The sequence below is a fragment of the Maylandia zebra genome, linkage group LG23 (genome assembly GCF_041146795.1).
Source record: "Maylandia zebra isolate NMK-2024a linkage group LG23, Mzebra_GT3a, whole genome shotgun sequence".
Taxonomy (NCBI): Eukaryota; Metazoa; Chordata; class Actinopteri; order Cichliformes; family Cichlidae; genus Maylandia; species Maylandia zebra.
The window spans coordinates 27,175,819-27,190,471 of NC_135188.1; the positions used below are offsets into that span (position 1 = coordinate 27,175,819).

At 39.0% G+C, this 14,653-nt stretch overlaps 1 protein-coding gene and 1 long non-coding RNA gene across 3 annotated transcripts; one reads left to right on the forward strand and one right to left on the reverse strand.

Moving 5' to 3' along the window:
• Positions 1-2,502: 2,502 nt before the first annotated feature.
• On the forward strand, positions 2,503-4,228 carry LOC106675082 (uncharacterized). The gene is made up of 3 exons (XR_013095650.1): positions 2,503-2,986; positions 3,454-3,672; positions 3,878-4,228. It is a non-coding gene; the product is annotated as an uncharacterized LOC106675082 (long non-coding RNA).
• Positions 4,229-4,343: 115 nt separating this feature from the next.
• LOC112430418 (G2/M phase-specific E3 ubiquitin-protein ligase-like) lies at positions 4,344-11,291 on the reverse strand. 2 transcript variants are annotated; one of them, XM_076880373.1, is made up of 13 exons: positions 10,974-11,291; positions 10,177-10,313; positions 9,607-9,913; positions 8,878-8,960; positions 8,665-8,717; positions 8,335-8,377; positions 7,110-7,180; positions 6,819-6,908; positions 6,387-6,697; positions 6,093-6,271; positions 5,631-5,800; positions 4,887-5,101; positions 4,344-4,787 (listed from the first exon to the last, which is right to left on the reverse strand). In XM_076880373.1, exons 1-13 carry the CDS (start codon positions 11,161-11,163, stop codon positions 4,552-4,554), a joined length of 2,085 nt encoding a protein of 694 aa, XP_076736488.1. In that variant the 5' UTR covers positions 11,164-11,291; the 3' UTR covers positions 4,344-4,551. The 2 variants fall into 2 exon arrangements, with proteins under 2 accessions (XP_076736488.1, XP_076736489.1); XM_076880374.1 differs by lacking the exon at positions 10,177-10,313 and having other exon boundaries at positions 10,974-11,030.
• Positions 11,292-14,653: the final 3,362 nt, after the last annotated feature.

Genomic DNA, 14,653 nt, shown 5'->3' on the forward strand with positions numbered 1-14,653 from the left:
CAGTACATAAATAAAACATGAAAATCTCCCAACATGGAGGGATCTCTCTATGACATTGTATGATCTTTACTGTATTTTGTTTTGGATTTCATCATTTTCCCTGTTTTTAGGGCAGAAATCTGATGATCAGTGTGGTGTGTTTGAGAAATACAACACGCAGTCAGTCACAGCTTGGGTATGTGTCGCACGAGGCTTCACTAAACTGCTGTAACCTTATCAAACTACTCTGTATTTTTACTGCGTGAGGAGAGCTTTGTGCCTCAGAAACAACAACAAGCTGCAAAACGCTGAAGAAGCTGAGAGTTCAGTGATGTTAAGGGACAGAAAGTTTCTCTTTGTCTGAAAGCTCTCAGAAAGCTGAGATTCAAAGCGAGGCCCATCTCTCCTAATTAACACTTTGAAAGATAAAAGCAGTTTATTAAATCAATCAGGATGATGGTTGTTTGTGAATCCCAGCAGATAAGGACATTTGCATATTAACTTTGCAGTTCTAACCTACATTTGAGGATCTTCTGAGATTGTGGCCGGCTTCAATGTAAATATTTTTCCCCCTCACTTCTACTGTACACGTTTTAAAGTTTCATCGCCTCAGATTCTCTGGTGGATTTTCAACTCATTAAAAAATAAAGACACGGATAAATAAGCAAACATATAACGTAAACAGACAAACAAATGAATAAACGAGCACGGATATCACGGCGCCGGAGAGGCTCTGCCAAAATTTCTGGCAAAGACGGGGCAAAACAATCTGGATCTTGACTTTCTGTTAGATATTCCCAGTTCAAAATTCGACTTTAAACGGACATGAAAGCAACAAATAGGCTTTAAAGAAGTATTATGTGTGCCCTGCAGTTAATCTGGCACATACTAAAGAGCCAAAATCTCACTTTAATGTGAATCATGTATTTTCCTGATAATGTTTTGAGTGGATTTAGTATCTCTGGGCTTTTATTCAACTTGTTCATATTAAAATCTCATTGTTTTGAGTTTTCTACACTGATCGAATGGTGCAGTTCATTGCATGTATTTCTAAGATGTCTCAGTTTTATCTCAGAGTTTGACTTTCCTGGGTCTTAAAGGTAAAAACTGTGTCTTTACGTGGGGTTTTGTTAAGAATAAACACAGAGTATGTACAGTAGTTTGCTCACTGGAGCACAGAGTATGGATTAAAAGCAGCTACCCAGAAATGCACCATTCTCGGTATGTAGTAAATACAATTTCAAAAATTCTTCGGCATGAACAGATTGTCCACAGACAATGGAGGCAAGTGAAAATTAAACTAAATGAAATTTTCCTAGATTTGGAAAAACTTGTGTCAAGCAATTTAGTTCAGTGGGTTTTTTTCTTGTTTTTTTCCGTGGGAAAATCTGGCTGACAGAATATGCAGATAAATGCTAGAACTTGGATTTCCCTTCTTGGGTTTTATCAGCTTTTCTTGATACTACAGTATTAGCTTAAATGGGGTATTTTTGTGGTAAATGTAGGCAATATAAAAGACAGATGTAGCATATGGGGCTGAAGAGTGAAGCCAATTCAGAAAAGCCTAAAACTTAGAACCTTTTTAATGCACACTACAGTGTGATAACTGTTGTTGCCAAAAGATTTCTGGTCCTATCAAAATCTATCCGCTTGAGTGTTGACAATCAGATCAACCACTTGGTTGTGACATTCGGTTTTAAAATACCAAAGGTGGAAAAGCTCATCTCGAGGCTTTCTCTTTTACTCTTTTACTCCTCTTTCAAACCATCTGTTCTCTCTGTCCAAAATGTGAACATTGGACAGAGATACGGTGGCCCTGAAGTGCAAATCACACCAACAAATTGCTAAACACAACAACAAAATCGAGAAACAAAAAAACAAATGGAGAATCACAAAAACAAAACTGAGAATCACAAAAACAAAATTGAGAAGCACAAAAACAAAACTGAGAATCACAAAAACAAAATTGAGAAGCACAAAAACAAAACTGAGAATCACAAAAACAAATCAAGAAGCACAAAAACAAAAGAAGAATCACAAAAACAAATCAAGAAGCACAAAAACAAAAGAAGAATCACAAAAACAAATCAAGAAGCACAAAAACAAAAGAAGAATCACAAAAACAAATTGAGAAGCACAATTACATTAAGAAAACCGGAAAGGGTAGGTACCAGTCGGCAACAGGAGACATCACTGATTGGACGTCCGCGCTGTTCATCTTTGGAACCGGAAGTTACTCTGCCTGTGGCGCATTTTTTTCAAACATGAACATTAGCGGTGACCCAAACATAGCTGTCGCTATTCGAGAATATTTTGATTCAGGACATACATACGAGGTGATACTGGATATGCTCAAGTGTAATCATGACATTGCAATTAGTATGCGTACACTGAAAACGCATTTAAAAGAATCTGGACTGTACAGACGAGGCAACTATTCTCCACTTCCTGAGGTGAGGCGTGCCATTTTGGCCGAGCTTCGAGGACCAGGACAATTGTTTGGATATCGGACCATGTGGCAAGTTCTCAAACAAAAACACAAGCTGCGTGTCAAGCGTGATGTAGTTATGAGGCTGTTGAGACAACTAAATCCTCAAGGAATCGCTTTGAGAACTCGAAGGAGGTTCACAAGACGCACGTATCACTCCATGGGGCCCAATTACATATGGCATGTAGATGGCTATGATAAACTGAAACCCTTTGGCTTGGCCCTGTCAGGATGTATAGATGGCTTTTCAAGAAGACTGATGTGGCTTGTGTGTGGAGCAACAAACAACAACCCGGCTGTTATAGCTCACAATTATATAAACTGTGTAAAGAGTCTTGGTGTGATACCAATGAGATTACGAACAGACTTCGGGACTGAGAATGGGACTATGGCAGCAATACAGTGTACCCTCCGTCACGCGCACACGGACTATTATGCTGGATCGTCAAGCCACAGTTACGGATCATCTACTGGGAATCAGCGCATCGAGTCATGGTGGTCTTATTTCAGAAGAGGAAGGTGGGTACATTTGTGTCTGGTAGGTGTAAGCTACAGTGAAAGCTGATCAGATCGTTTTTTTTTACATGCATTTAAGAAAATAGAGTAGCGTCCTGCTGGACGTGTTGAAAAGTTGGATGAGATAGACGTTAACAGCCGTCACTTTATTGCAGGAACTCAAAATGGTCACTGTCAGCTGTTGTGCCGAAATGAGCATGCTTGCCTAGATTTAACGACGCCAATACAAAATGAAAAACTCAGACCAAACTCTCCACTCCTCACAATCAACACACAGAGTGAAAAGAATACAGCATTTTTAACAAGAACATTACTGCAGGGTCGCTACAATATTTATGGAAAACTAATATGCATTACTTTGTTTGACATCCATTTGTGGCATGTTTTAAATGGGACCAAAATGTAACAAACCCTATAAAATGACCAAGAACAAAGCTAAATTGATTCTTAAATATTAATTATATACCCAGGTCTCAGTTTTGGATGGACTTGTTTGGAGACCTAAGAGACTCTGGAAACTTAAATGGAAGCCACGAACACCAATGCTTGCTGAGATTCTGCTTCAGAGGGGTTCTACAGAAAGACCTGGATGAATGCAAAGACCTCTGGAACAAACACAGGATCCGGCCAAGCAGACTTGCATCGTGTCCAGGGGGGATTCCAAACGAACTCTATCTCTTGCCTCACAGGTATTTGAGTTCTTAACAAAATGAATTAACCTTTTGCATCAAACTAAATGCAAGGTGTTGTTATTGCTTAAGTTGGTTAATATATATTCATAATTTTACACATAAGTATGATACAGCAGTTTATAACATGTCACTGCATGCGTTGATTTATATAGTTCCATATTGTCAGCAAAAAATCCTTCACTGTTCTATTTTCATTTTGCAGATATGGTTCAAGAGACTGTGGATTTGCTGTTGAGGAGAGGGAACTGGATGTGTTTCCCGAGGAGGGGCTACCGGTTGGATTGTGTGGTGATCCAAACATTGAGGAATATTTACAACAGGCTGTACAACAAAACACACTGCAGCAGCCACAAGACTGGGAATCGGCCACAGAACTGTATTTGGCCCTGAAGGACATAGCTGGGTTTTAGATACCAACTGAACTTCAGTTTGTAATGACATTTGTCAGAGTTACTCTGACGAAGACACACACTGTGTTGAAACGTTAGTTTCTTTCCTTTTTTTGCACCTAATAAAACCTTTGGACTTGAGTGCTCCAGCCCTTCTGTTTTTCCTTCATTTTTTTAATGTTAGTAGTGTTTCCTTTCCCTCTTGCTAAATTGAATATAATATTGTTCATAATATACAGCAACTGGCATGAATTTAAATATTAACATTTAACCACAAGGAAACATTTACAATTTTCTTTAATAAAACCATTTACAAATAGTGTCCAGCATTTCTGTCACTTTTCCAACATACACAATATTAAGAAAAAACAACTAAATGTTTAACAATATGGAAGTTGCTTATCACATGAATGTGTTAGGTTCAGCTGCCGTTGGCACACTACTTAACAGGGTAACTCAGTAACTGTAACTTGATGACCTTGCTGATTTAAGAACATCCAAATCCTGGAGCATTTTGAATTCCAAAGTCCATGTTGGCCTTAAAGATGCCATATGAGTCACAGATGGGTAGCTTCAGAGTATTTGCACAGGTGTTTGCAACTGGAAAAGGCGAATCACTTAAAAACTGGATGCATGGTGGTGGTGTCATTCCTGCCGGTGGAACTGCCGTCAGCCCTGTGGCAAACATCATCAAATCTTCCAGACACACTGCTGTTGCCTTCTCTGAAAGAAGAAAGTAAACACTGTAGTACATTACAGAAAATGAATTTCCTTACCTCTCCTTTCATAAAACTATAAACAAATAAAAACGGCCATTCAAACCTTCACAATCAAGGAGATAATCTGCCCAAAAGCCAAGTGTTAGGACCTCCTTATGCCGCTTGTTGCTTCCTGCTGGGCTGAGATCTGGTCTGAACATGCTCTCCAGTTCTGAAGCAGTCAGGGCCTTTGCAGAGAAGCATAGGAGTGGGGCCAGCACACTGGAATGTTTTTGCAGTGCACTTAAAAAATTCAGACTTTCCAGTCCATCTTTAAATCTGCAAAGGATAGACAAATAACTAATAATTGGTTTATAGCTATGACTATTGCAGTCTTCTAAATTGTGTTTAAATGACTTTACCTACTAGATCTTTCATTATAAATTTGGACAGATTTCAAATGCATACACAAAAATAATTAATAGTGCTCATAAATTAACTGTGACAGCAAAAAAAAGAAGAGCTCATTGGGATTTCAGCATTTAAAAAAAAAATAGTGCTTTCACACTGGAATAAACAAGTGTGTCGAAAAAGGGATCACCTCTTTTTATAAATAACTGAAAAATTAATCATGTTGCATGACTGATTATTATGGGTCATTGTGAACAATAAATGTATACTAAATTAGAGTTCTAGTGTCAAAAGGTTAATAGCGTGCAACAGTGGCTCAGGAATTAAGTTGTTGTTCATCAGATCACCGGATGCTACCGAATCAGTTTTTTCATATACATCTGAAGGTCTGAAAATGTCAGTGGCTGCTGTGATGAGCAACTGGCCATCCTGAATTTAAAAGGAGTAATGAGTTTACCGTTGTATGACACTTTGGTTTCTTTCAAGGATGTACCATCTGAGGTATTCCTCCACAAATGCTTGTTTCTCACAAGGCTTGACATTTCTGAGGCATCCAGCAGTTTGGAAGATTGTGCTGTTTTGCAAAATAAGATTATGCAAAGACTCCTCTGATTCAGCTTTCAGGACCTATTAAAAAAAAAAAAAAAAAAAAAAAAAAAGGTTTACTGTAAGAAAAACAAAAATAATTTTCACTACTTTTACGATTCATTCAAACATTGGATTAAAGAAATAATCAATTTGTTATTTCACTTGTGTTGTTGGGAGGTGGAAATCTGTCCTTTCAGATTACAGAATCTACCTTGAACCTACTTTCAAGATATGATCCAACACGGATAACTGTTATCCTGATTTAATCTTTTAAACTGGCCCCAAGTGTCTTCTAAGTAAACCCATTCCCTGAGCCTAGGTAATTTTCTACCTGATGTAGAACTTTTGTGATCTCCTCATCTTGCACATCTTCTACAGTGGCGCTGAAACTCTGATTCCCTGTGATGTGGTTGACCAGGTTCTTGGAGAGGAAATGTGGTGCTGGTCCCCCATGCACAATGGATACAGCGATCATCTTTCCTGCTAAAAAGTACTCATCTTGCCTGGCAGCTGTAATACAGGGCACATAATTATCATGGTTAATTGCTATTAAATATGCTAATGAAAAAAATAAGCCAATTTTTATTAAAATTTCCATTGTAATAATTACGGAGAAAACATCCACCTCTTGAATTATATACAAGATAACGGCTCTCTGGAGGTCCATCAAAGATGGGGCGATTTCTCAGACTGCCCATAAGAAGTGTGAGGAATTCACGCCTCGGGCCACCTGTATCCAAACCGTCTTCAAAGCTGCCAGCATCATCATTAAACTTGATGAACATGTCGTAGTTGTCAGAGTATGTGCTGCGTCGAAATCCTCTAACAGCTCCATCCCATACAGCTGACCTTGATATATTGAACCTGCTGACCTTCTTGTGGTCAAGTTCCAGTGCCAAATTTGCAATAATTTCATGTGCCTCCAAATTGGTGTCTCTAAAAAAAAAAAAAAGGGAAACTTATTTTTTAAAGGTGTATATACTTCTCTCATGATTGCATGATGTCTTGTACAGAACAAGATGGCGGTTAATTGGATTCAAATGTTTAAATTACTAACACAGGTTCTTCTGGGGGCTCAGCTTTGGCTTCGTTAGGAGTAGGATCTTCATCATCAATCACAATCGGTTCAAACAGCTGTGTGTAGTTTCTGCAGAGTGAAAACATGTACACAAAGTGTAGATGCAAAAATACAAATGCATAAACATGCAGTTCCACTTTTATAGAACGATTCTACTATTTATTTTTCTGAAGAATCAAATGTAAAAGAGTCAAACTACATACATTTATAATAATTGTGTGTATATATTTTGTGCAAACCTCTGGAATAATTACTCAAGATACAACGCACCTGTAACAGGAGCTCTCGACAGTGAGGCATTCAGTAGTGCCTGTATCGTTTTCTTCTTCCAAATCTATGACCTGGAAATACAGAAAAGAGGATGAATGAAAATTCATATTTGACCAATTGATAATTATTTTAATATAGGGAGCCTAAGTCTCCTCCCCTTCTGGTCTGCTCGTGGGTCCCTGAACAAAAGAAAAATGAATGGAAGTGAATGGAGCTATAAAAGTTATTTTCTGGTCTGCTTTGCCTTACTCTCTGAATCACACATGTGTTGTACTTCAATTTAAATAATAAATAATTGTGTTTCGACTATGTCTGTAATGTAATTTGAGATTTGTTAGCTTGTAAAAATTTGTCCTTAAAATGACTACAAGTCAGATGTCGCAAATATGATGTCGCCTCAGAAGCTTTTCTCCCCCAGCGTAGCTGCTAATTATCACATGGCCAGATTTATAGTGGTTTTCTCCACATCATCCTGGAAGAAGGATTCGAAGCTCGCTAAACAAAACTAAGCTTTTCCTCTTCTCTGTGTCTGGTTCGATGATGTCAATTTTGTGAGACGAACATTTACATTTCGCCACGTCTTTTCAAACAAAACATAAAATAACCTTTGCCACCTGTCGCTTAAGCACTTTTTGGCATCAAAATGTGTTTATATACTTCACGGACATCATATTTTAAATCCATTATACACATCAAACGGGATCAGAAAATAATTTTTATCTGCTCATAGACTCCTATTTTTTTAGCAGTATGGGACCCATGGTCCGGAAGTAGATGGATGTACCTTAGGTTTCCTATCCCAATAGATTATCTAAAGGTACAGTAAGTAAGAATGAAATAAGAAATCCTGTGGTCAAATTTGTGTACTACAGTCTATCTTTATAAACAAACGAGTGACTCTCCCTCCTCCCGTTCCATGAGTTTCATGGCTACGGATCAGCGCCAGAAGATTCTAGATGACAAAGACGAGTCATACACAGTTAATTTCAATGTAACCTTCCTTCCAACATGATTGAGACATTAGACTGCTTTGTGATTATTTCACTTAGTGTACCTTTAAGGGGTGGATGTTATAATCTATTGATAGTATGAAAATTGATGATGTGAAATGCATTGTATAATAACAATGAATGTAATAAGCAAACAGTGAATCGTCATCTAATTGCAAAGTAAAGGCGGTGGAGATTGTCTGCTGCACTGTTTTACTAATAAAATAGTTTTTTACCTGTTGTACTTCATTAGCAAGCACAAGATCCCCAGCACCCTTCCTTAGAGAACAAAGAAAAGCATTATTGTTGTGTACTGTGAAAATATTAATTGACACTTTGAAAATATTTAAGCATCTTGATTAACAAACAAGCAATACAAGTATTATGTAGTCCATGTTCCAAAAACCATATACAGAATGAATGACTGTGTGTTATACTTGTATAACTATGCATGTGACAAATAAAGAACCTTGAACCTTTAACCTTGACAAAAGTGTATATCTCATTAATACAAAAGTTTAGGCAAAAAACAGTAAAAGATTACATGTTCTTAAAATATCACTTACTCATATTCTGCCGCTTTCTGTAAAGGACTGCTTTCATGTTGAAGTTCCCATGGCTGAAACAAACAAACAAACGCACGCGAGCGAGCACGCACGCACGCACACACACACAAAATGTATTTCACATATAACTATTAACTGTTTTACTGAACTGAGGCAAATGGTGGTGGCTAAACAACAAGAAAACTCTATAAAAAAATTTTAAATTGTACTTACCAGTGTATCAGCAAGATCAAACTCAGAGGGCCTTTTAATAACAATCTCGGGGTCAGAGTCAGACAAGTCTGAGTTTTCTCCAACTACAAAACATGAAAACAAATCAAGCTAAGCAAACTAAATTCATACTAATGTATGAAACTTTATTTGATCATGAATAATAGATTAATACGAAAGGCATAAAGTTAGCATTTAAAAATCATGACTCAGTAGATCCAAAAATGGCTGAATTTCATGTTTCCAGGAAGAAACATAACATATACAAGCTAATTTAGGCAGCAATGGTGGCAGAGGAGTTAAAAGCCTGCCCTGTAATCAAAAGGTTGAAGGTTTGAGCCCTGCTCAGTCTGTCACAGTCGTTGTGTCCTTGGGCAAGACACTTCACCCTCCATGCCAGGTGGTGGTAGTGGGAGGGATAGGTGGCATCTGTGTACAGCAGCCTTGCTTCAGTCAGTGAGTCCCAGGACAGTTGTGTCCACATTGTAGCTAATCACCAGCAGTGTGTGAATGTGTATGGGTGAATGACTGGTTTTGTTGTGAAGTGTCTTGGGGGGGTTGTAGAACCCTAGAAGTTGCTATATCAAATACAGGCCATTCACCATTTTAATGTAGGTATGCTATTGACTTGCGTGCTTTATGCGTAATGTTATCATTTTACAATTTCAAAATTAGCAGTTGTTGAAACTAAGGGAATGTGTGTCAAAATCAAAACAAACATTAGCAGCTTACCATCTTCAAAGTCACTCTTCAAGCAGATGAAAACAGTGATTCTTTGATAAGGCTTGCCAACTTCAGCCTTATAAGCCTCAAGTGTAAATGGTCTTTGTGTTCCAGGGACAGTAATGACCTCAGTGCCATCCGGATACAGAAGAAGGAAAGGTCCATCTTTTAGATCTTTGTTAAAGTCCTTCATTTTTTTAACAGCTTGATTGAGCAGACTTGTGGCAGTAGCGTCAGGGTCTGTTGTTAGGAAAATAGTTTTTCCACGGTATGGCTTCAAACCACCCTTTTTTATGGTCATCAAGCCGACATTTATCTGTAAGGAAAAACACATGAACAATGGGCCAAGTAGATACTAATATGACTCTAAGCAGATCTATTCAAACTTGAATATTTATTAACTGCTAAAGAGGGATCTTCCTGACAACCTAAATGTACAATTACTCGTAAACAATTGTTCTTATTCTGGATAGCTTTACTACACTGAACATTTTTTACACAACTCCCCTAAGGAATAACAAAAGAATGTCATTAGAAAATTAACCTCAACTTGTTTTCAGACTGAGCTAGCCAAACTACCTGAACCTTTCTTTTTTCCTTTTTCTTTAAGCCCTTCCTCCCTTCAGAAAACTTTTGCCTCTCTTCATTTTTCTTTTTTCTGTATTCTATGAAGGTGCTGAAGGTTGGAGTCGGGCAGTTTGAGGTAGTCTGTGATGCTAAAGGGAAACAAAGGAAAAATGTACTACAATGTCACACATTAAAGACATTCATTCATGTAACATTCCATTGTCCACACAACACGCAAATAAGGACAACACTGAATAATCTCACTAGAAAATTTCTACCAAGGAATGACAATGCAACTGATACTATTGACCAATACAATTCTACACCAGTAAGTTTTAATGTATAGACACATAATAGGGTTAGTTCCTAAAGTTAACCAAACATAATAAATGAACTAATTTATTATCGTTTCAGTTGTGGAAATGCTCAGAGGACTGTTCCACGAAGCAAGCTAATCCCAAAAGCCAGGCTCACTCTGAAAATCCAGGCTCGATTGCCCCAAATTCGGTTCCAGGAACGAGGCTAACCTGCAGTCTTTCTGCTCATTCATTATGCAATATGCTTGTGGACAAGTCTGGTCCGTGGCACCCTAGCTGCGAGGTTTGTTAACACTAGAACTGCCCTCAAACCTTCACTACTAGAAAGGTCTTGAGCAGTCATTTTGACAGCTGCGTGCATTTTCAAATGAGCCTCGATTTTCTGAGCTCGCTTAGTGGAACAGCCCTCTGGTCTGCTATGGGCTGGAAACAGCTAACGCTAGGCTAATAAATCAATAAATAACAAACATTTTATTATGCTTATTAACTTACTCAATGGGAGTGAAGTGTCTCCGATGCAAGATGCGTGATAAAGCCTCTCGCCACAGCTGCTGCAAAAGTTCGGCGACTCCTCAACCAGCTTTTTCCCACAGCTAGGACAAAACATTCCGCCGTTCTTCTTCAAACGAAATGCGCCACAGGCAGAGTAACTTCCGGTTCCAAAGACGAACAGATCGGACATCCAATCAGTGATGTCTCCTGTTGCCGACTGGTACCTACCCTTTCCGGTTTTCTTAATGTAATTGTGCTTCTCAATTTGTTTTTGTGATTCTTCTTTTGTTTTTGTGCTTCTTAATTTGTTTTTGTGATTCTTCTTTTGTTTTTGTGCTTCTTGATTTGTTTTTGTGATTCTTCTTTTGTTTTTGTGCTTCTCAATTTTGTTTTTGTGCTTCTCAATTTTGTTTTTGTGCTTCTCAGTTTTGTTTTTGTGATTCTCCATTTGTTTTTTTGTTTCTCGATTTTGTTGTTGTGTTTAGCAATTTGTTGGTGTGATTTGCACTTCAGGGCCTCTCAATTTTGTTGTTGTGTTTAGCAATTTGTTGGTGTGATTTGCACTTCAGGGCCACCGTACAGAGAGGACAGATGGTTTGAAAGAGCAGTAAAAGAAGTCATTTATCTTCACTCCGAGCGACCATCTTTCAACAAAGGCGGTGGTTTACGACACCCCCAATCATTAGGGGGTCCTTTTGTCCCTCTTGGGGGAAACTCCCACATCTGTGACTCTCCACCATTTGACCCTAGAACTGAAGAAGCTTCTCGGATGAGAGGTGAAACGTCTTCAAGCAACTTAAAGAAGTCCAGACGCTTTTCTTTCTAAGCTCCTTAGAATACTGGGCCAAGGTATCTCAATACATATTGGGGGTATCAGAGGGGCTACCAAAAACGATGTTAGGTACTGTAGAACAAGTGCTACAAAGAACTCTACATTTAGGTGCCCAATAGATTTCTGAGTTAATTAAACTACCCTAAAATGTGTTGAGGTGAAGGGTACAGTACACTCCATCTCTGGGCCATCACGTTCAGTCACAGTGCGGTCGCAAGGGTCACCTCGTTGGAGGCAATCTGTCTTCAAACAAATGCAGTATGTCTCAGTCACTGGTTAGACAGACTGGAGAACATTTGCAAACATTTGTTGCCTAATTTAAAATACATACAGAGATTGCCAACAAGGTGTAATCAGTCTGAGTCAGTCTAAAGTGATGAGCACAACCCAACGCGTCATTTTGATTGAGGGTCTTTGATTCAGCTGGTTGCCAACTGGTTGCATTCTGGTTAGATTCCCATATGAACGCAAGGTTGCTCAGTGCCTATGTCAAATCACTGTCCTGCAGCAACTATCTCGCTGTTTGTTAAAGAATTTCTGTGTATTCAGACTATAAGAATATCTTATTTATTGCTATTTTATCATTGTCTCGGTGTTCCAAAGTCAATTCGAAGACAGCAGTTGAATGCAAATGGTCGCAGACCTGATCTCTACCTTCAAAACATCCATTTCAGAGGCAGCGAGATCACAAGTTCATTGCACAGAGTCCGTGATCCACGACATCTGTTTTCCTTAATGTGACTGTTGCATCAGGAACTCTATCTTCAAAGTTATCCTGCTAGTGTTTTCAGCATTTTGTTTAAAATCTGGTTTAAAACAAAAATCAGTCACCAGTAGCTGACTCTAAATTCTATTTCTCACATATCCCACCACCCATAATTTGAAGGATATTTATATTACTGCACTTAATTGCTGGGGGCTAAAATAGAGCGAGCGCCCACTAAATGTTGGGAAACTTTGCTTTCAAGCATCATAAATGAGGTATAAATACCTTAAATAAAGAATTCATGTACAAAAGCCATATTTTTCTTCCTTTTTGCTCAGCGGTGAACCCCCATTGTTACAGAGGTGGATGACACTCATTAAAGGAGACCTAATATTTAAGGAAATGCCAATACTTCCAAACTGCTGGCTATAATGACTATAATCCTTATTTGTGTTTCTTCTTGCTTTGGAACTCCACCCTCAGAGCTATGCCACTATCAAATGCTCCCTGCATTCATTGTGATAACATTAGAGCATCAGTTGAGCGAGAGCCACAAAGAAATCAAACCTTGCAGATATTGACCGGCCTCTCATATGGACAAAGAGGAAGAAAGAAACGGCAGATCAATACCACTCGTTGTTAATCCTGGTACCTACACAACAGCGGCATTGTGTTTCGATGGGTTGGCCGAAGCCTTGTAAAGAAATCACCCGGCACAAGCGGTCTCGGCGCCATTCTTCGCCTCTTGAAAGGGTCACACACACCATGGACTGCTTCACCACTCAATACCTGACTCGCTGATGTGATGAAAGACCCAGTTTGGGCTGCGGATGACCCGACACGCTCGAATCCACAGCTGTAATCAGTCCAATCTGCATTCACACGGACAAGGCTGCGCAGATCTGAGACCGGCTATCAGTCGTCTTATCTCCAGCAGAGAATAGGTGAAGTGCTATTCCAGAGGAGAGTAAAAAAGGCAGAAAAAAGAGAAGTTACTTTAACGACTCTGGAGCCTTTTAATTGCAGAGGCTTGGATATTAGTTCAAAACCACTCACTTCATGCATGAGAACACAGTGCCACGGTGCCTGCGCCCTCACCCAACACTTGTTTTATCTGCTTGCAGATTGAACTCACTTCACAGTAAAGAGAGGCCAATTAGGGTGCAAAGGGATTAAAAACACAGGGAAAAAAGAGGCTTTTTCCATTTCTTCACTTTTGTAGTGCAGGACAGGCTATAGGATGAAAATACAAGAAGGGGAGAAAGCTCAGCACTTTATCATTGGAAATTAAAGAGAAAAACGAAGGTGTGAGCTTATTTCCTGCCACCGGTCCCCTGAGAAGAGAAAAAAAAAGACAAGATTGCATTAGTTTTGGGTATCATTAATCTGTGAAGTTCACAGTATTCAGGTGGCTATTCTGTGATGAAGCGCAGGACTTTAAGGGTTTTGGGAACCCACTTTCTCTTAAGCAACCATGCCAGTTTCTTGTCATGTCAGTCAAAAGAGCCAAAAGAGTTCACATAAATCCAAGTAACCACTCTCTGAACTTCAAGATTGGACCTTAGCACTTTTTCTGGCTCAAAAGAGTTTGGATTATTTTCCTGATTGAACTGATTTTTAGCAAATTAGGTGCTGATGGAGCCACCTCTCCGCAGTCCACAGCTATGTCCCGTCCACCGAACTGCCTGCATGTCACAAGTTTCCTATAGATCGTATAAAAAGGGGACATACCCACCATGACATCGCTCATTGGTTAGCCTAGGCCAGTTATGAAGCCTTGAGCCAAGCATTTTCATTTTCACAATCCTGGCGTTTTCAAACCAGATGTGATAAGCAAAGGGTGGGTCTGGCTGTGAAACCACATGCTTGATAACCATTTCCTAGATAACTGTCCTTTCTGACTTTTAGAATCACCATGAAATACCAAAGGGTTTAAAATGTTTTATCCAATGTGAAACTAGCAAATGAGGAAATAAAGTCATCTGGAAAGTTTTTACTGACATTATAGAAAAGAGGACCAGAAGTCATTTTCCCACAGACTTCTACACAACCAGAAGTCTTTTTGAAAACTGAGGACTTGCCCCCTGCTGGCTAGTAAAGTGGATACACATTTAAGACACTTGCACGCTGACTTTTATTTTC

Coding starts and splice junctions, on each gene's coding strand:
- LOC112430418 (XM_076880373.1), bottom strand. CDS start 11,163: ATGTCCGATCTGTTCGTCTTTGGAACCGGAAGTTACTCTGCCTGTGGC. Junction 8,718..8,877: donor TTGATCTTGCTGATACACTG/GTAAGTACAATT, acceptor TGTTTGTTTCAG/CCATGGGAACTTCAACATGA. Junction 7,181..8,334: donor TTGCTAATGAAGTACAACAG/GTAAAAAACTAT, acceptor CTGTATTTCCAG/GTCATAGATTTGGAAGAAGA.